Genomic DNA, 20803 nt, shown 5'->3' on the forward strand with positions numbered 1-20803 from the left:
GAGAGAAGCGATAGGATCGACTTACCGAAGACACCGCAACGCATTCGTCACCTGCGCAGCCGAACGTGTTATCGGCGATCGGGTATCAGTGCAGATGTGTATGGGCTTGTGTCTGTGGAGCGGGGAGGTGGACACCGGTTGTTGTGCGTTGCCGCCGTCTACTTCAACCGCCCCCATCGCATACAGCGAGTTCTGCGGCTATGAAAAAAGAGGATGATCGGAGAGGCAAAACAACAACAGTGGCTCGTTAAAGAGCACGTGCAGAGGAACGCACACGACACACAGAGGCAGGGGAGAGAAAGAGACACTAGGAGAAGACGACGGCAAAGATTGGCAGGAAGAGAACAAAAAGCGATGGAGTCAGTGAGACGGGGACACATCCGTTCGATGAGCCCACGCAGCCCCCCAATCCCCCATTTGCACACGCGTGCGTTAGAGGGCCGGCTGTCTCCACGGAATCAGTAGTTCCCGCAGCCCCTTTTGTTGTTCGTCGCCTCCTGACTACAACCCCAGCGCCTCTCGCAGCTCCTCCAGCTCTCGCTGATGAGACGCCATGAGCTCAGTCTGGCGCTTCAGCTCCGCAATGCTGACACGAAGGCGGCTAAGTCGGCGACGACGACACGTGTGCTCAGGGGCCTCTGAAGCGCTCCAGATGAAGCCATCGTCGCCTCGCAGCTCTTCCTCTCTGGACGGCCAGCGCGTGGCGTAGGCCCATGGCCCTACTTCCCAGTCCTTCAGATCCTTCACGAGACTCCTGACACGGTTTGTAGAGCTTCGCGCTAAATCGTGTTCTTTGGACCACGCCCTCGCCTCCGAAGCATCGGCCCACCGCCACTCCGACGCCGCGGCCGCAGCGGGGTCTCTTACGGCAGTGCGGTTGAGCTGCTGCAGGTCGACGGCATGCCCGTCTTGCGCATCGTCGTAGGGGAAGGTGGCGTGTAGCCGCCATGCTGCATCCTTGGCAGACACCCGCTCTTCGTTCTGGAAGATGGTCACCATATCGTAGGGGTGGAGGCTCGCCAAGTCCCTGGCCTGCTGCAGGCGCAGGTCTTCCAGCTCCAATCGGTATTTGTCTCGCTCCTGCACGTCTAGCACGTGCTGCGGCACTTGTAGGGTGACAAAGTACGAGCTGAAGTCGAAACAGTTGCCGTAGCTCGCTGTTGCGGCGCGCCTGTGCACGACAGCGTTGTACTGCGAGAGAAATCCCATTGAGTGAATGCCGTCCTCCACGTCTGCTGGTCGGCAGAGGGTCAAGCGTGGCCTGGCTGTCCCGCGGCTGTGCCTCGACGCATCAGGCGAGATGGAACCAGTCTCGCCCCTTCGTGAAAGAGGGACTGCGTGGCCGTCCTCCTCGTCGGCCGCCTCCCGCTGCCGCAGCTCGTCCAGCTCTACCGAGAAGTGGATGTAGAGGTCATTGTGCCCATCCTTCCATGCGTAAAGCAACGCGTTGCGCTCCAGCGGCTCCTCCACTTCGGCGACGCGGCGCAGCGCATACTGCCACTGTGACACGGTCGTGGCGGCCTCGTGTTGTGCGCCGTGGTCCTCGTCAGCAATGACCCCAGTTTCTGAGGTGCGACTGCCTCTCTGCGCCTTGGGCTCTTCCTTCAAAAGCGCTATCTGCGCTGATATGTATGACGCCCGCGCCGCGGCGCCTTCTTCGATGATGACGGTGTGCGCGGCTTCCGCAGAGCTCGCAGGTGCGCCGTTGCCTATGCGTTGCGGCTTGCGTGTGCGGCGGTAGCGTGAGCTCCCGGCTCTGCTGCTCTCCGACGAGGAGCCGCGGCGGCAGCGGTGCTGAGTGCCGCTGCGTTCACCATCAGCAGAGACAGTCAGAGGCGAGGGGCACGCAGGAGGAGAGCCGATGACACCATTGCCGGCCTGCTGTATCGGCGGCGTAGACAGTGCGATGCCAGGAGCTTTCGCGTCGCCCGTCACACTCGTCACTGGGTCCTTGAGTGGCGCCTCGACGACGGCCAGCGACGCTGGCTCTTCGTGCTCGCCCGACAGATGAAATAAGGCGGCCATCAGCGGGCGTGTTAAACTAAAGAAGCGGTAAGGCTCGCGGCTGCCGGCTGCGGCGGTAGCGGATGATGACACCGCCGCAGCGTCTGAGAACTGTGCCGCTGAGCGGTCGTCTGCTGGAGAAGTATGCGCCTCCGTCGGTGGTGCACTAAGCACTGGTGGGGCTCTGGTGACCTCTCCGCCCGAGGCGTCCAAGTGAAAAAAGTGTGAAGGTGCGGATGGGCCCCAGAGATGCGTCGAGGCACTCTTGAAATACTGTATCATGCGGCCTGGTTGAGTCTCCTGCGATACGACGTGAGGGTTTTGGGCAGTCGATGTCGAGGGCAGTAAATCATCGACTCCGCTCGTAGGGATAGAAGGCCCCGCAGCAACGCCAGTCCCTTCTCGACCGTCTGCCTCGTGCTGCTTGGCGTCGGTGAGGGTAACCACTCGTTCCAGAAATGGTAGCGGCACGCTCAGCAGCGTCTCCTGGTCCTCCATGAAGAGCAGCAGGCGATTTGCCGTCCAGTCTGGCATCACAGACAGCAACACTGTCGAGACGGCAGACGCGCTCTCTCGCGTGCGGCTGCTGTAGGACCTCTGAGGGGCGTACAGCTCCATCAGCACTGTGTAAGGAAAAGTAACGGCATGACAGGCAGCTGAGACGCCGTCGTTGTCGCCATCGTCGTCCGTGGCCGTACTTTCCGCGGCTGGTGGCCCAGTACAGTTTGCGGCTGCAGGGGCCGTTAAGCTGCTCTCTGCCGCCGGCAACGACGACGACCGCGAAGCAGGGACGCTGATGTCATCCAGCCAGGCCTCCAGATCCGTGTCCTTGAACGGTTCCGCTGCCAGCTCTTTCCTCGTTGTGCTAATGCCTTGATCACCGACGGGAGATGCGGCAACTAGTGCCGTCTTCCCCAGCGCATCGCGATTCACAGGCATCGGCGCGCTGCCAAGCAGCAGCACTGTGTCATTGTTCGTCATTGCCACCGTGCAGGACCAAGAATTCTCCTCCTCGATCTCTGTGGCTTTCTCGACTATTAATCGGTGGCGGCCGAGGGGAACCCACTGAAGGAAACATTCCGAGGCGTCACGGCAAGAACCACAGCGGGGGCCGTCGCTGTTGGCGGCGTAAACCCGACATGTCTCGATAAGGTCTCCCGTGCACCCGCGCAACTTCCACAGCTCCAGCGCGGGTCTCGCCAGCAAGAGCGTCATGGGCATGCCCACCTCGTATGGAGGGGAGTTCATGGCGATGCCGACATCGCACACGTCCGTCGGTGCCACCTCGTGCAGGAGGTGCACCTCCTCCAGCACAAAGGCGCGGCGAGGACCCCACAGGACCCTGAGAAGAACTACGTTGAGTTCGGCCGCCCCGCCACCTTCGCCGTCGCCTAAATGCTCCGGGGGCGTCGCATCGGCGGGCACGTCTCGTGCACGCGAGCAGAGATACAAGCTCACCAGCTTGTACCCCCGTGATGACGACATCGACCGCGAAAAGGCGTTGTGACAGCGGTTGCACAGCTCCACACACGGTCCGACGAGAGCGACGCGCGTGGCGACGCCGTGCTCGAGGTGGTAGACGACGCGCTCTGACATGGCTGCCTTCTCTATCGTGTTCAGGACATGATCCTCCTCTTCCGGGGTGAGGTGCTGCTGCTGCAGAGGCGCCTGGTGGAGGCCGCTGCCGGCATGCCCGCCGCTATCCCTGGTGGAATTTGTGACGTGGCTGGGGTCTGCAGCCGCTCCCTTTTCTCTCGGACGCGCATCGGTCTGCCGATACCACAGCGGCGCCTGCTCCAAGACGGACGCCACCTCCCTCTCAATGTCGAAGAGCACCACCACGCCCACCTCGTCGACGCTCACCACGGCGGGTGTCAGGGAGAGCGGGTGGCACGGCTCGAGAGCAAGCTGCGTGCACTGCATGCACACTACCTTGCTCGTCTGGTGCTGCGTGTGGTTCAGGCAGAAGTGCGCTCCACTGCTCATGACGGACACGCCGTGCACGATGCGGTCGCTGCCGGACGCGACGCAGAAGTAGCGACTCCACTTGGAGAGGAAGAGAGAGCCGTTGACAACGACCGGCTGCATTGCCGCGCACAGGTACGACTCGCGAACCTGGAACTCATGGCGCGTTTCGATCAGCTCGAACACGCCTGTCGCCTCGCAGACGCCGTGCGGCACCGCAGCAGGCGATGCGCTGGGCACGGCAGCGTTGCTGGAAGGACGGCTTGCAAGCATGTTCAATGTCGAGGGCGGCGCTGGAGCAGGAAGCTGTCGCTGCCGATAAAGTCGAACGCCGGTACGGTGCACCGTCAAAAGCGTTGAGAGCCCCACAACGCAGAGCGAATTGATGCTCGCATTGGGGAAGGGGTCCAACATGGCGGCTGAGGGGGGCCGATAAGGAGAGAAGCGGCAGGCATGTGCGGTATAGGATCTCTTCAAGCTGCAGCGTGTTCGCCGAAGCCGGCGGCGGGCCGCAGATGATTCAGAGCTGCCATTCCTGTATCGCCCACTGCAGCTCAAGTGTGGCCCATGCACCGATGATGATCTCGACGTCAGGGACGCTGACCGACGCGAGACGTTTGCTGGAACATCGCCACTTGTCCTCGAGCCCCTCGGCGAGGAGACGCTGCCGGGCATTATGACGTGATCACCGACAGAAGACTCGGGAGGTCGTGCGGGTGTGTTTGTGCGCGCTTGTATGTAGACCGCAGTGCCGAGCCCTTCACCTGCTGTTGCTGCAGTACAGCATGCAGCACACTGCAGTCAATGAGGGGAGGGAGGGGGCAGTCCGGCCTGCACGTGGAAGAGGTGGCGCGCTATAACGCGTAAACAAGGCGTCGCCGCCCTCACAAGTTGCCACACGCATTCAACAATAAAGTTCTCGGGACGCTGGCCTCTGCCGAGGTAGCTCCCGCCGTCGAGAAAACAAAAGCGACACGGCTGCTTCTGCGCTGCTCCTCACGCGATTCGATGCAGAAAGAGAGAGAGAAAACAGCGCAGCAATGCACGAATTACGAGTCCTGTGGTCCTTTTAAGAGAGTTCACATGACTCTCGTTTGACGTCTGATGGCCCCTCACTCACTGAAAAGCGCCAGCACGTTGCACCGCTGGATAAAGCGGAGTTGATTGTGCGCGTATAGAATACGTGGAGGAGAATGCTTCTCTCCAGCTTCGTTTTCTTCACTTCGGATAGCGCGATGCGCACTGACCCGTGCACGCGACATCCTGTCACGACACCAAGCAAACCGAGAGACGAAAGACGAGAGGAGAAGCAAAAGGGAGGAAGGGACAATGATAGTAAAGAAGACGTGGTGCAGACACGAGGGCATTCCCTCCCGACGCGACGATCTGAGTGCTTGCCTCTGCACGAGGGCAGCCAGCGCCCTACTCACGTGAAGAGAAGGGGCGTAGAATGGATGTAGAAAACGCGCAGGACGCCCACGCGACACGCATGTGCTCCCAGCATGTTTGTCGCACGACGAGTTCCCTCTAGCGCCGTCTCACGTTTTTTTGCCGTTGTCTGGCCTTGCTTGCAAGCTCAGGAAGCACGCGAGCGTATCCTCACGTAAGCACATACACACACGCGCGCGCTCATAAAACGTCACTCAAAGAGGGTGGGAACAGAAGGAACGAAAACAGAAAACGTAAGCTCAAGCGTGGGGTGGGGGGGGAGACGGCACCCCCCTCCCCACAAACATATACGCCGACACATCATCGCAGCACGTCAGAGATTCGGTGACACGCACACAAAACGGGAGAAAGACAGAGCTATGGAAAGGAATGCGCACAGAATGGAAACGAAAGAAAAAGACAGAGAGCCAACAAGATGGCGCCGACACATGAGTAGCAACGGCTCAGCGGCGGCAGCAGCGCTTGATGCATGCATTCGTCTCTGTGGACCTGCTCAGATGTATATGAGCGCTTGGCGTAGCCACACCACAAATCTCCCACCTCGCCTCGAGCGGTGTTGCACATGGAAAGAGGATCGGTTGTGTGGCTGAGCTGGTCGCCGCTGCTGCCGCTCCCAATTTGTTGTCTTTGCAGCGATGATTGTACGTCTACATGATAACCGACTGACAGGGCCCAGAGAAACAAGGATGAAAGAAGAGGAAGCGTGGGATCCGAAATGGGAACACTGAGGAGTTTGACGACGCTGTGGGAGGGGAGGGAGAACACGCGTGAAGACTATCGTCGCAGCCATGTGCACGGCACGTGCGCAGATGGAGATTGAGGAGGTAAAGGGAGAGTGGCCAACCGACCATTCACAGTGTGCACAGGCGATGTGAAAGGGTTCCAAAGGCGCGCTGATGAGACGGCTGCCGTGTCGCTCCTGGCAGCATCGTGAAGTCCATCTTCCCTCTTCTTCGACGGCATGCTGAGGGCCGATATGGCGGAGGCTTTGCCGAAGTGCCGGATAGGTCACTCCAGCATTGTCCTCCTGGAGTGATCCGACGGCAACGTAGCAGCTGAGAACACCGTGTAGAGTTCGCGAAAGCAGAAACAACAGGAGCATCCCACCTCTTCAAACAAAAAGGGCGCACAAGAGAGAGAAGCTACTGGCGCGCGTCCGCGCGCAAACACACACACACACACACACACACACACACACACCTTGGGTTGTCCTCCCACAAGACGGAAGAAAATGGAAGAATAAAAGAGGCCCAAAAGGCAGACGGGTCGCTGAGGGCAGGGGAGGGACTGCGAGCACATCTGCGTGTCGACGTTCAACATCCAGCCAACACACGCACAGCACACAGCACACGGGGAGCCACAGCGACATGAGCCGAGCGAGCAACAAAAAAAAAACGAAGGATAACGGCAAGGACGATGCAGAAGAGGGAAGGGGAAAGGGGGCAGAAATCAGAAGAGAGGTCAAAAGCAGGCGTGGGCGATACGTCGACGATTACACAACAGTAAACTTCCTCACGCACTCGCAGCCTCATCCTGTGCAGCACCAGAGACCGATGAAGCTCTCGGTAAACAGGGAGCTCCGTAGAGGTGGTGAGCATCGCACAGACGAATACACCGAAGGAGAGTGCTTGTGCGGGTATGTGTGCACAGTTCGCCGGTGCCCATGCAAGAGTTCATTAGGTGCGGGGAGGGGGAGCCACATGAAAACAGAGCGAGTGCGAGTAGGTGGCAGCACGGCGTTGCGGAGGCGGCAGGCCAAACGAAGGATGCCTCAAAAGAAGAGAGAAAGGATGGAAGAGCAGCTGTGATGAACACGGATTGTGGGAGTGGGCGGGTAGGGTCGAGGGATGCGCATTGAGACTGACAAGTGTGCATCGATGACCACGCATACAGACGCCTCGCCACGCGTCCATTCGACTTCTTCGCCTGCTGTCCTGCAGAAGAAGCGCGTGTGCCAGAGACTCAGCTCTTGCCCACAGACGGCTACCACCCGTTCAATCAAGTCCTTCCCTGCAGCCTACTCCTCCAGGATGCCAAACTCGCGCAGGCGCTCGTCGACGATCTCCTCCCCGATGCACTCAATCGGCTGCCGTGGAGTGCGGATCTGGTACTCAGCAGCTGTGTCCTCCATCATTCCTACCTGCACAAAGGACGGCATGTTAGCAAAGACGCGGCAGTTGCGGTCCACCCGCTTGAACTCCACCTTGATGCCGTTGCCAACGTACGTGTCGCACAGGAGGCCCATCACGTACGGCTTCGTCACGCTGGGGTCGTGGATGCGGGGGATGACAAAGTACGGGCTGTGCTCTGGCAAAAAGGTGTACTTCATCGCCACGTCGCGCGAGAAGTTGAACTTGAGCTGGCGGTCCGGCTTCTCCACAAGCGAGTTGCTGGTCGCGTCCAGCTTCTCCTTCTTGCCGCTGTGCCGGAACACGCTCAGCAGGAGTGCATGGTACTCCAGCGACGGGTCGTCGCGCTCGTCCTCCTGCGAGAGAGTGATGTAGGCCTCCGTCGGCGCGGACACGTTGACCTCGAAAGAGACGGTCGGGATGCCCTGAGCAAACTCGCCACGGGCACGGTAGTCGAACCACGGAGTGCGCAGGTGGCAGCAGCCACCGCCGGAGAAGATCTTCAGCGCGTCGCTCCACTCTACCCAGAACGTGCGGTCGGCATCCGTCGGGCTTCCGCCGTGCCGGTAGCACGCGTTGCGCACGGATGGGTACTTGCTCCAGCGCTTGTCGTCCTTGCTCCACGCGCCGGTCCACTCAGAGCCGTTGCCCCACGGGTTGCGGACGCGCAGCAGACGGAGGTCCAGGTCCTCGAAGTACTCCGTCTGCAGAACTGCGTAGCCATGGTGCAGGAGGAGGCCCATCTTCTCGTACGTTGCCTCCAGCTCCGGGTTGGCGCTGACGACGTTCGCGTTGCCGAATGCCTCGCCACCGTCGGACGGGGTGCAGAGCACCTGCAAGTGACCCATCCTGTTGTAAGACAGCATCTCCTGAAACAGCATGTCGTCGCCGCCCTGCGCGTCCTCCCAGAAGCTCTCGTAGCGCGTCACTGGGAAGCCGGTGAACTCCGACAGCGGCTCCAGCGGGTCGCCGCTCGCGATGTTCGCGTAGGAGCCGTGCACTTTCGCGTAGGTCTTCTCCAGCAGCGCCACCCACATGCGCCGGATGTCCACTGCGCACCGCGCGAACTCGGGGCCGTCACGCGTCGCAGGCAGGAAGTCGTCCAGCAGCACCGGCAGCCACCAGCCGTTGAAGTTTATCGTGACCCAGTAGGCACCGAGGGCACGCTCGATCTTGCCGTTGGCGGCGCTCACCGGGTGGCGGAAGAGGTCGTGCAGCCGGTCGCCGCTGGCGTCGGTCAGGGCGGCGATGGCGGAGACGAGGTAGGTGTCGCCGATGGAGCCGTGTGTCACTTGCGACGGCAGGATGTCGCGGCGGAAGAGGCGCACCTCCTTGAGCTGCTCCTCCGGGATCCAGGTGGAGGGGCGGTGCCACGGGATGAAGCGCGGCAGGTACGTGTCCACGTCAGCGCGGTAGAGCGAGTAGTCGCACGGACGGAAGTCGCAGTCGATGTACGGCTTCTCGTTCTCCTCGCAGTACGCCAGCACCTTCTCCTCTGTCAGGTCGTCCTCACGCACACCGATGGCCTGCGCCATGACCATCAGGTCGTCGGCGATGCGGTCGTTGACTTCGCCGTAGAGGATGTCGCGCTTGTCGTCGTTCAGTGGCACGGCCTTGGCGCTGCACTTGAAACCGTTGATCTTGCCGGCTACCAGCTTCGTCGTCTCCCCAGGGAAGACGACGAGGGAGGCGGACAGCTCGCTTGTGCTCATAACGTACATGTCGACCTTTTCGCCGGGCTGCAGGTCTGACTTGGCGCCGAAGGTGAACTTCACATGCATCTCGTACTTGTCCGTGTCGTTGTAGTAGTACCAAGAGCCATCTGGCGTCACGACCTTGAAGAGCAGGCCGTTCTCGAAGACCGGCGTGACGTCGCCCTCAACGGAGGGGCCGTTTAACTGGTAGGTATGGCCCATGCGCTTCGTGCGGTCCTTCTCCGACATGTTCAGGATGGTCGTGTCGATCGTCTTGTCCTCGAACTCGTCGCACTCGTCGTCGTTCACGTACGGCGGCGGCAGGTCGCGGCGCGGTGGCACGTACTTCTTGGCTGTGTCTCCGTCGGACTGCAGGTTACGCATCTTCTGGATGTCCTTCATGCTGCGCGGCAGCAGGTCCGGCAGCGGTGTCGGCACGCGCACGGGGTGCAGCGTGTCCTCGTCCATCTTGCTCGGACGCGTGGGCAGCGGCATCACGTAGCCCGGTGGGAACTCAAACGGCTGCGGCTCGGCCGTTGCAGCAGGCATCTTGTCGTGCTGTTGCTTGATGGAGGAAGAAAAGGGGTAATACGGGTAAGCAGCGGAGGTGTGTGTGCGCGTGTGTCAGGGAGGGGGTGCACTTCATGCAGTGATGGGCACGGTGATATTGCCAGCACAAAACAACAACCATCCAGAGCTGCAGCCGCCCGAGATGGAGGAAGCAGAGCAGAAGAGATGCAGAAGGACGTGACTGAGGTGAGGTGGCGAGAGCCCTGACGTGCGCGAACACAGCACGACGTTGGGGGAGGGGGGTGACGGCAGTGCACCATTGCCGACAGCATCGCCCCCGCCCTCCTGCGACGAGGGACGGGACGGCGGGTAAGGCACGGATACGTTTTATTTTCCTCTGCAGCTCCTGTCCGATGTTCTGTCGCCTGTCGGTGTCGGTGGCTGTGCCTCCGAAATGCGTGCGGGAGGGCGGCGTGGTTCCTGCGCACATGGAGGGGGTAGAGAGAGCAAGAGAGGCGAGAGGCGGGGCGAAGAGAGAACGGCAGCACATGAAAGGAAAAGAAATACGGAAAATCACAACAACAGAAAAGGATAAGCGAATGGTAGACAAGATAAGGAGCCACAACAGCCACAGCGAGAGCACAGTCGTATCTCCCCGACTTTCCAGGGCAGCGTAGCGTACGCGTGTGGTGTCAATCAGGGGGACCACGGCGTGCGTCTACTCACCATCCCCCGCCGCCGACAGCGACGTCTCAAAGGGAGGTGTCGGAACGAGGATGCTCCTAGAGTGCTGTGTTGATGTGAATGCACAGAGACGGAACAAAACACCACAGCGAATGCCATATTCACATACCCTTCGTTTCGTTGCCAGAGATGCGAGACCCCTCGCACGTCGCAACGCCTGCCTTGGTGCACACTTGGTACTGTGCTGTCACGCGCGAGGCGCCCTCCAGTGGGAACGCCGTGGTTGAGTCCGTGAAGACGCCGCAGCTGCGCCGCAGCGACACAAAGTGGACGGACAAATCCTCCCCGTCCCCCGCAACGGCGTCGCTGACGATGGACACGACAAACCGCACCTCGGGCGCAGCGGCTATCGAGGCGGCGTTCGAGGAGGATCCGCTGCCGGCGCCGACGGCGGCAGCGCTAACGGCGCTTGGATCGAGCAGCGGGACAACCAGTACGGCGGCGCCGTTGCTACTCGTGCTCGGCTCAACGACCACCTTTATGGACACATCACGCGCCACGACGTATGTTCGGCAGCCTGTCACGCTCTCGATGTCGTCGCAGGACTCACGGACCACCTTCGCCGACTGGTTCGCCTGTCGGTGCACCACCGCGAGCGCCGTGCCGTGGAGCGGGATGGGACGGGCAGCGACGACGGTGCCAAAGTTGTCGAGCGTCTCGCTCACCGTCTCCAGCGAAAGCGTCACGAGCAGCTCCACTTTGCGCCGCGCCTTCAGCTCAAGCGCCAGCCGTGGTCGGCCCTCCACAAAGGCGTTCCGCACACGGTACCGGTGTCGGTCCCACATGGTGTAGCACACGCCGCCGCCCGCAAACGCCGTCAGCGCCTCCCCCCATTCTACCCACATCGTGCCCTTGCGCTCGTTTAGAGCGACCGCCTCCGGTGACAAGTCCGTACAGGCTCTAGGGCTGAGCGCGTGCGAGGCCAGAACGCGGGAGCACACCTGTCCGTGCAGGCTCGTCGTGGCGGACGCAATGGCACTGAGGCTGGGGTCGGGCTGGTCGTACCACGTCGTGTACCTCCACTTCTTCTCGTAGTGGATCTTGTTTTTTGTCTCCCACGTCCACGGGTTCTTCAGCTGGACCATGCGCAGATCTAGCGCCTCGTAGAAGGCGACGTCGCGCAGGAAGTAGATGTGGCCGGGCAGGAACTGCGGCACCGCGCCCTTCACCGGCATGATACGCGAGGAACGCTTGCAGGACATGTCCACGGTCGCACTCGACTGCTCGTCGGTGGGGGGCGGAGAGAAGAGAAGCACCGTGCAGCCGGCCCGGACACAGAGCTCGAGGTAGCGAAAGAGCGACCGGAACGCGCCATCCCTCGGCCCCTGCGCGGCGGCCGCCCACATGGAGTCGAGAAAGCGTACGGGGAATCCAGTGAAGTCGCCGAGGGCCTCCATGGCGTCGACGAGGCACGTCGCCGCGTATGAGCCAAGCGACTTGGCATACGCCTTTTCGAGCAGCTGCACCCACAGCCGGCGCGGGTCCTCGGCACAGCTCGCAAACAGCGGTCCTCTCAGCGACGCAGGCACGTAGTCGTCGACAAGGTAGGTGTGCCACCACCCATTGTGCAGCAGCGTCACTCGGTAGCAGCCCTGCGACCTCTCCATCTTGCCCACGTGCGCGCTCACGGGGTGGCGGAACATCCACCGCACATGGGCCGGGAACTGCGCCACCGCCGCCATCGCAGCCACCACCGTGTGGTTGCTCAGGTCACCCTGCTTCACCAGGAAACACGAAATCTCGCCGCGGAATAGACGCGTCTGCGACACCTCGGCCAGGTAGATGTACTCCTCCGGCCGCCGCCATGTGACGGCCGGTATGACGACCGCGTCGAACTCAGGGCGATACAGGCTCTCCGAACTCGGGCGGAAGTTGAGGTCTGTGAAGCGGAGGTTGTTCTTGAGACAGCACTTCAGGTACGCCTGCTGGTCGGAGGCTCGGCTCCACTTGCCAAGTGCCTTGCGCACAGCGTTGATCTCGGCGTTGATCTTGCGCAGCGACTGCGTCACCGACGGCGAGACGTAATCGCGCGGCACCGGCACTCGCTTTGCCATGAAGTGAGGCATATGCGCCACCCCACTCATGAAAAAGTTCGTCTCCTCCGGCAATACGGCGATCGTAATCTCCGTCTCGCCGGTACTGGCGACGGGGGAGAGCATGGCACGTTCGTTGATCTTCTCGTTGCCGCGCAGATGGCACTGCACGCGTACAACCATCACCTCCTGCAGGGTATCGTTGTAGAAGTGGTACTCGCCTTTTGGGGTCTTGATCTTGTACAGCATGCCCTCCGAAAAAACCCGAGTGACGAGACCGGAGACGCTCGGCTGTCCAAAATTGAAGCGGCTGGATGGTGTGTAGGGCGCCGGGAAGTAATTGAGGTCATCAAACTCATCCATATCGGCATCATCGTCGTCTCCCTTGTCACAGCCGTCCGTCTCCTCAATCTGCTGCAAGAGGCGCTGCGCCTCCGTCAGGCCTTCCCCTGCCCTTGCTGTCTCCGCCTTCTTGTCTGGCGAGTCCACGAGCTGCGGCACTGAAACACTACGGGGGCGGCGGGCACCAACTGCACTGGGCTGTGATGACTCGTGAGCACCGCCGCTGGTGGACAAGCAAGCCATCAGCATCTCTTCTTTGCGCTCCAGAAGCTCACGGCACGCCTTCGTGGCGAGGCAGTAGCGCGGCACCGCTTTCTCATGCTCCTCGAGGTAGTCGTAGATGACGTGCAGCACCTCCGGATCGGAGACGGCCTGCACAAAGGCCACCAACTTCTCTGCGGCCATGCGGTTGGCAGGCGAGATGTGCAGGCTGTCGGTAAGACCGTACTGCCGCGTCTCGGGCCGCTCCTCTGGCACAACCGAGGCCGCCGCGAGGTTCGATGAGGATTCTGTGATCGCTGCCTTTGTCGCGCTCATCTCCAATGACTCCACTGAGTGATGCCGCCTCCTGCGTCCAGGTGAAGCGTGTGGGGCCTCTTTTTCCGCCGTCTCGCCAGCAACACAACTCGCCTCACTGATCGTTTCCGGTATTGCTGTCGAGGCGAAGCTGGTTCTTCGGGGGCGCGTCCGCTGCTTCGTGCTTCTGTCCAGTGACGGCTGCTGCAGCGGAAGGGCAGTGGTTTTCCTAGCCCGCGTTGACAGCATTGCAATGGTGTCCAGGGACAAAACCGTCGGCCGCGAGTCTGGGAGACTGGTCGGCTCTCCGTTGATATCATCAGCGCCATGCGCACCAGCTGTCGGAGCCTCAACATACGTGTTTGACCGCTGACCACTCGCTGCCTGTCTGGATTCGTGGAGCTGGCCCTTCGCCGCCTGCCATCGTTCCTCCATGGCAGCGGGGGGTGCTTGTGCAAAGCCGTTCGCGGCGGACGAGGGTGGTGTCGCATCGGTAATCGTTGCAGCCTTTGCATTCCTTTTGGAAGGCGAAAGGGTCCCCGCGCGAATCAACGACGGCATATCAGTCGGTAGGGTGGTGCCTGGAGACTGCGACTGCTGCGTCTCAGGCTGCCGCCGGACTGTGGCGGCTGCCGCTGAGTCCCTTCGCACATCAGTTTCTGGCCCTTTCTTGCCGTCTAAAGGGGCAATGCGCCGCGTCGGCACCATGTTGACACGGGCGGCCCGCCTCAGAGGCGAGTTTGCTGTTGCGCCTCTCTGGCCAACGGGGCAGCGATCACCCGTCGTCGCCGGTGCTGCCATGAAAGGTGCAGGATCGTTGGCGCTGCTGGCAGCCACGGGTGGCGCTCTTTCTCCTTCTGTGCGGTTTGTCGGGGGCCCGCGGGTGATCTCCTTGTTCACCTTCGGAGCCGCTGTGGGCAAGGCGGTCTGTTTCGTAACGGCAGTCTCAAGTCCTGTAGCGATGCTCGACGGCGGTGCCATGCCCTGAATCGGCAGGGTCAGTAGTCCAGTAGCCCCTGACGAGCTCAAAGACAGGACATCGTCCGCTTCGGCGTCTGTCATTGGGCTGACTGGTCGTCGCTGCGAGACCTCGCGCAGTACCAGCGCTTCCGTGCTGCAATCATCCTCCAGCCACTTAGCAGCCTCGATCTGCAGCGACCGGGTGCGGTGCGGCGGCGGCTTCTGCTTCTTCTTACGGTTACGAGCCACCTCCGCGGCAGAGGCGGCCCCCGGTGCCCCGCCGGCGCCACACAACCTCGGGTGCAAAGCAAGGGCGTCGCTGCCCTTTGGCGTAAAGTGCGTCGGCACGGCAGGAAGGCCGGCCACCATGGCACCGCTCACCTCGGTGGTGCTTATGGACTGATCATTGCCATGGAGCCGGAACCCTCGTGAAATGCCGGGGAGAGGGCTCAACATGCCAGGCTTCAGAGGCGTCATAACGGTGTCCTGGCGATCTAGAGCAGAAGCCACACTGGGACTGGGGCGGTACCCTGCTGAGCCTACGCGGGACACAGAGTCGAGAAAGTTCGAGTCCACCCCGTACGGGGAATGCGAAACCTCTGAGAAGGGCAGAGAGTCGAAGCTGTCAATGTTCATGACGGCCCAATTCGCACCTTTAAAGGCCCCGACCGGGTCGCTGTAGGACATCTCCGAGTCATCGGATGATGTCGACACTACAGCAAGCGGTATCTTTGGCATGCTGACGCTACCTGTGTATGCTTTCTCTACTGCGCATGAGACGGGGGAGAGGAGGGGGGAGCGTCCGCGGGGCTACGCGTCGACGCAGGCTGCTGCTGAGCGGGTGAAAAAAAAATGAAAACGGCGCACACAAACAGCTGCTCTCAAGCATGGGCGGCACGACGGAGGTCAGAGTCGGCCGGGAAGGGGCCAGAAGAAGAGATGAGCAGTGCAAGAGGAACAGCAAGAATACGGGGAGTGCAACTACACAGGGGAAAAAATGGGGGGGGGGGGCACGAACGGAACAAGCTAGCAAGAAAGAGAAGAGTGATGCCGATGATAGGAGGCCCCCTCCGTCCCCTCTTTTGGTTGGTGAGACACCACTGAGACACCGGAGAGGCGGGGGAGAGCAAGGAGACTCCGAAAAGGAGAGACGTAGACGCACAGGCTTGGGTACTATGTGCACGTGCGCCCCAGCTGGCAGATCATATCAAACGACAGACAGAGATATGCGCATATATATGTATGCACAAACAAGCAATAAGAGCCTAACGAGCGCACTCTCCTCCCCTCCACCCTCACGCAGCTACGCCCAGACGGGGGCGAGAGAAGCTCAAACAAGTACGACCCGCGATCTCTTTGTGCGCAGAGTGGCGTGCGTGTGTGGCGGAGTGCGTATGCGTAATGGATGTCTCGTTGGGTGCGTCAGGGAGACCAAGTAACAGGGGGGAAGCAGGCAGGCGAGAGCGAAAGATGAGCTCAAGTAATCCATCTTCCAAAGGTTAGGCTAAGCAGAAAGAGATTGCACAATGACCGACAACTGTATACATGGAGCAGAAGGCAGGTGGCGCGAGATGAGCGGCAGCAGTGATGGCGGCGTTGGGGCAGGCTATGGTGCTACTCGCAGTGCAACAGCGCAGGGCGCCCTTCGTCAGTGGGCGTGGCCCCTCAGCAACGACGCGCAGCCACGCGTTTCGGCCAGCAACTGTACAGCTGCGAAGAGAGCGAAAGTAAGGGAGTTGGTGTGTGTGTGTGTGTGTGTGCTGAGGGAGGGCGTTGACGGAAGTATAAGGGGAGGCGTCTCAGCGCGCCCCTATGCCTAGATACGTCGGGGGAAGTGTGCCTGTGCTTTCCCTACCCACGCAGTCGCTGCGCCAGTAAGCGAATGTACACCGGGCCAACAAAGAATCGGGTGAGGTGGTGCTTTCACAGCACCACCTTCTCACAGGGTTGGCGCAGACGAACACGAGGAAGAGAGAGGGGCGGATGAGACGAGTGCTCTGTTCAGTGTTGTACGGTGGGGCCCTGTGGAGTTGGAGGAGAGAGAAGACGGCGGCCGGAGAGTGGTGTGGTGTGAACATTTCGATGAGGGCATGCACGACTGCGAAAGCGCATAGCAACAGCTCATCTGTGGAGAAAGAAGCGAGAGCGCAGGAGGAACCCGGAAGACTCATGCCTCCATTACCCTTGCAGTTCTGTTAGTTGCCTGCACGACTGTTGCGGGAGGTCTTAGAAATGATGCAGGAGAACGCCAAGCGTTCTTCGTGCCTCATGTAAGAATGGTACGAGCCGATCTGGTGCGGGTAATGTATTGCCGTCGGGGGGGAGGGGGAGACACTGCCCGCTACTCTGCACGTCGCAGCTACGCGTGGGCGTGATCAGGTGTGTGTGTGTGTGTGTGTGTGCGTGCGTGTCTGAACCCTTTTCGTGCAGTCGTGTCCTTGTGCAGACCAGTGACACAGCAGACGAAAGGAGACAGCAACAAAGCAAAACGCGCACGCACACATGCATACGCATACACATATACACAGACACTCACAAGACAGCGCTGCACGCCAATGAAGTTGTACAACACCACGTCGGCCGAGAGACACGCGTACCGCATGACGTGCAAAGAGCATGCGCGAGCAAGCAAATAATGGCAGATGAGGAGAGCGGGGTGGTGGTGGTGGTGGTGATGGTGGCGAAAAAAAAAATATATAACGACAATAGAAAGGAATACATGAGCGCATAACGGCCACACGATACATCATCATCATCCAATATCAAGGAAAGAAAGAAAGCACGCAAGACGCTCGCACACAGCATTCCTTGCGAGCGAGCGGCACAGACTCTTTACTCTACATCGACCGTAACGAGGTGAAACACGTGAGCACCTGATCGGGGCTAAGGAATGTCTTTGCTCTGCGCATGCTCGTCGACGTGCCCACGCGTGCCGTCATTCGGTGCCTGCTGCTGTTATTGGCGGTGGCACATCGCAGCCGCTGAGCACGAGGTCGACGGCCACTCCCGAGCCGCAGTGCATGCGCAGTTGCCTTGGTGAGTGACTTTGGTAGTGCATGGCTGTTGCGCTCACCTCCATCGAGGACTCAAGGAGGATCGGCTGAGTAAGATTCTGAAAGAGAGCGGTCCCTGGTTTCGCCGTCATGAAGCGCACTGTCGCCGTGCTGCTCTCACGAGCTACCAGTGAAGTCGCAGAGGACACCGATTCGGCCCCGATTAGTTGGGCTGTTATGGTGTACGCCACATCCGAGGAAATGGAGTGCACAAACGGCGCAACATAGTAGGGGCCCTGACGCGGGTCTAGCAGATGCCCGGCAGTCACCTCTCGCTCGTACGCAAAATGCGGGTATTGGGCAACCTCAAAAACGTCAGGGGTGTCGCCGCTGCTGCCACAAAAGTGAGTGCTGCCGCCGCTTCCCTTGGAGTACAGCAGGCAGCTCAGCCCCGCTAATGTTTGGCTTGCACCGATTGAGGTACTGCCAACCTTCACTGCTTGCGTCGGCAAACCAGCATCATCGAAGTCCCTCTGCGTAACGCTCGCCAAGAGGCACGTCGGTGCTGTCACTGTCACCTCCAGCACCACAGACGGCTGGCGCTGCGTAAACTCACCCTGCACCTTCACCGTACCCCAGTCGCTCGTCAGTGGTGCCACACAACCGCCTTGGAAGTACAGCGGTAAGTCCTCCAGCGCCATCCACAACTTGCCCCCCGCCGTCTCCTCCATGGCGAACACGAGATCGCTCACCTCGTCCACCCACGACTTTCCGGCGCGGCGCCAAAGGTCAAGCCACCACTCCGCCGACCTCTTCTTCTCGGCCGTCTGACGCAGACGCGCGACGCACTGCCCATCGCCGAGCGTCTCAAGCCCTAGCACCACGGTGGCGACATTAGGGTCGAGTCCGATATCCTCGTACAGCACCACCAGCCGATCACCTATCTCCTGTGTGCGGGCGGTGCCGCGAAAGTAGGGTTGCAGCCAACACACCAAGCTCGGCATGTCCGTCGGTCGTTGCCGCAGCAGCCTCTTCATGAGCGCGAAGAAACGAGCTGCCTTGACGGTAGAGTCCCGCAAGTCCTCGTGTGCTGGCCAGATCTCGCGCAGCACTTCGCAAGGCCCTCCGGTGAACGCGCGGACGAAGTATTCCAGCGGCACCTCCAGCATTGCAGCGTAGGAGCCGAGCGACTTTGCGCACGCCTTCTCCAGCAAAGGCAGCCACAGCACCTGCAGGTCGTCAGCACAGTGGCTGAACTCGGGGCACTGTGCAGACGCAGGAAGGAACTCGTCCAAGACACAGAGCCGCCACCAGCCCCCTGTGCACAGCCTCACGTGATAGGCCCCGACAGCCCGGTCGCGCTTGCCCTCCTGTGCCCCCTGCGGGTGAATGAAGAGGCGGCGCAGCGCCTGCGGCCAGAGGCACGTAAGCCCGATTGCGACAGAGAGCAGCAGGTGGTTGGGGAGCAGGTGCCCAGAGCGCAAACCGTCGGGGTGAAGGATGGGGCCGCGAAAGAGACGCACCTCGCGACGGACGCCGTCGTCCCCGGGGAGGTAGCTCGCAGGCAGGCGCCAGTGCAGAGGAGGTATATAAAAGCTGTCCTGGCCGTCGCGGTAGAGGGAGGCGTGGCTGGGGAAGAAATGCAGGTCGACATACCGAATCTGCTTCGCCACGCATCGGGCGACGAGGTGCGTCGTCGACACGCTACGGCGGTCCGGCAACGCGACATCCGGGCACGAGGTGGCGAGAACGCTCCAGTACTGCTGCGGCTCTGCGCACAGTGCCTGATCCTCTTGGGTCGTCGCTGGACGCCTCGGAAGCAGCGTCGCCTTGCAGAGGTTCTCAAAGCCCACCACGCTGCCCGTGAGCAGCACCTTGGTCTCCTCCGGCCCCAGTTCCATCGACAGCTCCTGCTGCGCCCCTTTGCCGTCTGCCGTTACGGAGTGTCCTGGCGTCACCGTCGACCCGGCCGCAATGCGGTATCTCACGTGCACCGTGTAGTATCGAGTGTCGTTGTAGAAGGCCCAGCCGCCCCCGTCCGTCATGATGCGGTACGCCACCCCCTCATCAATCACGGAGGAGACTGTGCCCGCCACAGAAGGTCCGCAGTACCGGAAGACCGAGGTCTTCTGCCTCCATGTCGCAGGCACCGGTAGAGAATCGGGGTGGATAGTGGTCTCGTCGAACTCGTCCTGGGCCGACGACATGCTGACTGCCGGGGAGTTGCTCCGCGGCCACGCACCCGATATCCCAGACGACGTGTGGCGCAAGACTGTGCGCGCCGGAGACGTGAATGAGAAGGCCGGAAAGCTGGGATCTGATGGCGCCATCGCCTTCTCCGACAGAGATAGTGAGGCCCCTGGCCACGCCACCTCCCGCAGCACCGCGATTCCTGCGTGGAGCATCGCGATCCGTTTCTCTAGAGCTGAGCGACGCGCAGCCTGCTCACGGCTGCGTGACAGACGTCCTTCCAATCGCTCCAGCTTCCTTGAATTCCCCGCGACGGCAGCCCTCAGAGAGGCGACAGACACGTCGTCCAGCTGAAACATATGATGAGGAAACACCATCGTTTTGTGTGCGGTGGCGGTAAAAGGAAGACACGGCAACGCGGAGGCGCGCCACCCCCCCTCCTGCAGCGCGTCTCTGCGTGTGAAGGGAGACAGTATGCCTCAGTATCTATCGCCTTTCGCTTCTGTGCGAAGCTAGCAAGGCACAACATCAAGAGGGTGTATTCATGTCTGTGTTTAGATGCCAGCGTTTCCGTTGGCTCGCCAGCGTCAGAGAGAAACAGAGCGGGAAGAGAGAAAAAGTCACACGGAGGGCAAGAGCGGCTCAGCATATATTCGTCTCCGTCGATCAGACTTCACGTCTGCGGTCCTGCCCCCTACACCACGGGGCCACACGGGCCGGTATCGAGCACGCCTTTACACAAGCGCGTCCGTACCCGAGCACACCAGGACACGGGTACCGACGAGAGTGCAGAGCAAACGGTCCTTCCAGCTTTCCGGATCCTTGGTTGGAGACAAGAAGCTGGTTGGATGAGCGTGGGAAGGGGTGGAAGCTTACTTTGATGGCACGAACAGCGGAAATAATCAGAGGGAGGGGTTTATGAGGTGGCAGAGGAGGGGGGATTTCTCAAAGAATATGGAGACCTGAAGGAGCAGTTACAGGTCGAACAGAGACATCGTCTCTGCACGGAAGAAAAAAAAAAGAAAATTCGACCGCCCCGCCGCCACCACCCCACCCCCTCACCTATCTCGTCGCACCGTCGCGTGCAGAGAAAAGCTTACAAGAATAAAAACAAGACAACGGAAAACAAAGAAACGTATACATGTATACATATATGTAGATGTGTATATAGATGCTTTTTGTGGGTGTGTCCTTTCCTAGCAGGCATTGGGTGCACACTCGGCTGCTGGCTCGGGACGCAAAAAAAAGGGTACTGGGCTTGTGAGCGAGAGTTC

The 20803-nt window shown here is 60.7% G+C and overlaps 4 protein-coding genes across 4 annotated transcripts; all 4 read right to left on the reverse strand.

Moving 5' to 3' along the window:
• Window positions 1-501: 501 nt before the first annotated feature.
• On the reverse strand, window positions 502-4644 carry LDBPK_310400 (hypothetical protein, conserved; the record flags this gene model as incomplete). The annotated part of the gene is made up of 1 exon (XM_003863084.1): window positions 502-4644. One exon carries the CDS (start codon window positions 4642-4644, stop codon window positions 502-504), a length of 4143 nt encoding a protein of 1380 aa, XP_003863132.1.
• Window positions 4645-7435: 2791 nt separating this feature from the next.
• On the reverse strand, window positions 7436-9790 carry LDBPK_310410 (calpain-like cysteine peptidase, putative; the record flags this gene model as incomplete). The annotated part of the gene is made up of 1 exon (XM_003863085.1): window positions 7436-9790. The coding sequence occupies one exon, from the start codon at window positions 9788-9790 to the stop codon at window positions 7436-7438; it is 2355 nt and encodes a 784-aa protein (XP_003863133.1).
• An 806-nt stretch (window positions 9791-10596) lies between these two features.
• LDBPK_310420 (calpain-like protein, putative) lies at window positions 10597-13407 on the reverse strand (the record flags this gene model as incomplete). Its single annotated transcript, XM_003863086.1, has 1 exon — window positions 10597-13407. One exon carries the CDS (start codon window positions 13405-13407, stop codon window positions 10597-10599), a length of 2811 nt encoding a protein of 936 aa, XP_003863134.1.
• Window positions 13408-17281: 3874 nt separating this feature from the next.
• LDBPK_310430 (calpain-like cysteine peptidase, putative) lies at window positions 17282-19546 on the reverse strand (the record flags this gene model as incomplete). The annotated part of the gene is made up of 1 exon (XM_003863087.1): window positions 17282-19546. The coding sequence occupies one exon, from the start codon at window positions 19544-19546 to the stop codon at window positions 17282-17284; it is 2265 nt and encodes a 754-aa protein (XP_003863135.1).
• Window positions 19547-20803: the final 1257 nt, after the last annotated feature.

Source organism: Leishmania donovani, chromosome 31 (genome assembly GCF_000227135.1).
Source record: "Leishmania donovani BPK282A1 complete genome, chromosome 31".
Taxonomy (NCBI): domain Eukaryota; phylum Euglenozoa; class Kinetoplastea; order Trypanosomatida; family Trypanosomatidae; genus Leishmania; species Leishmania donovani.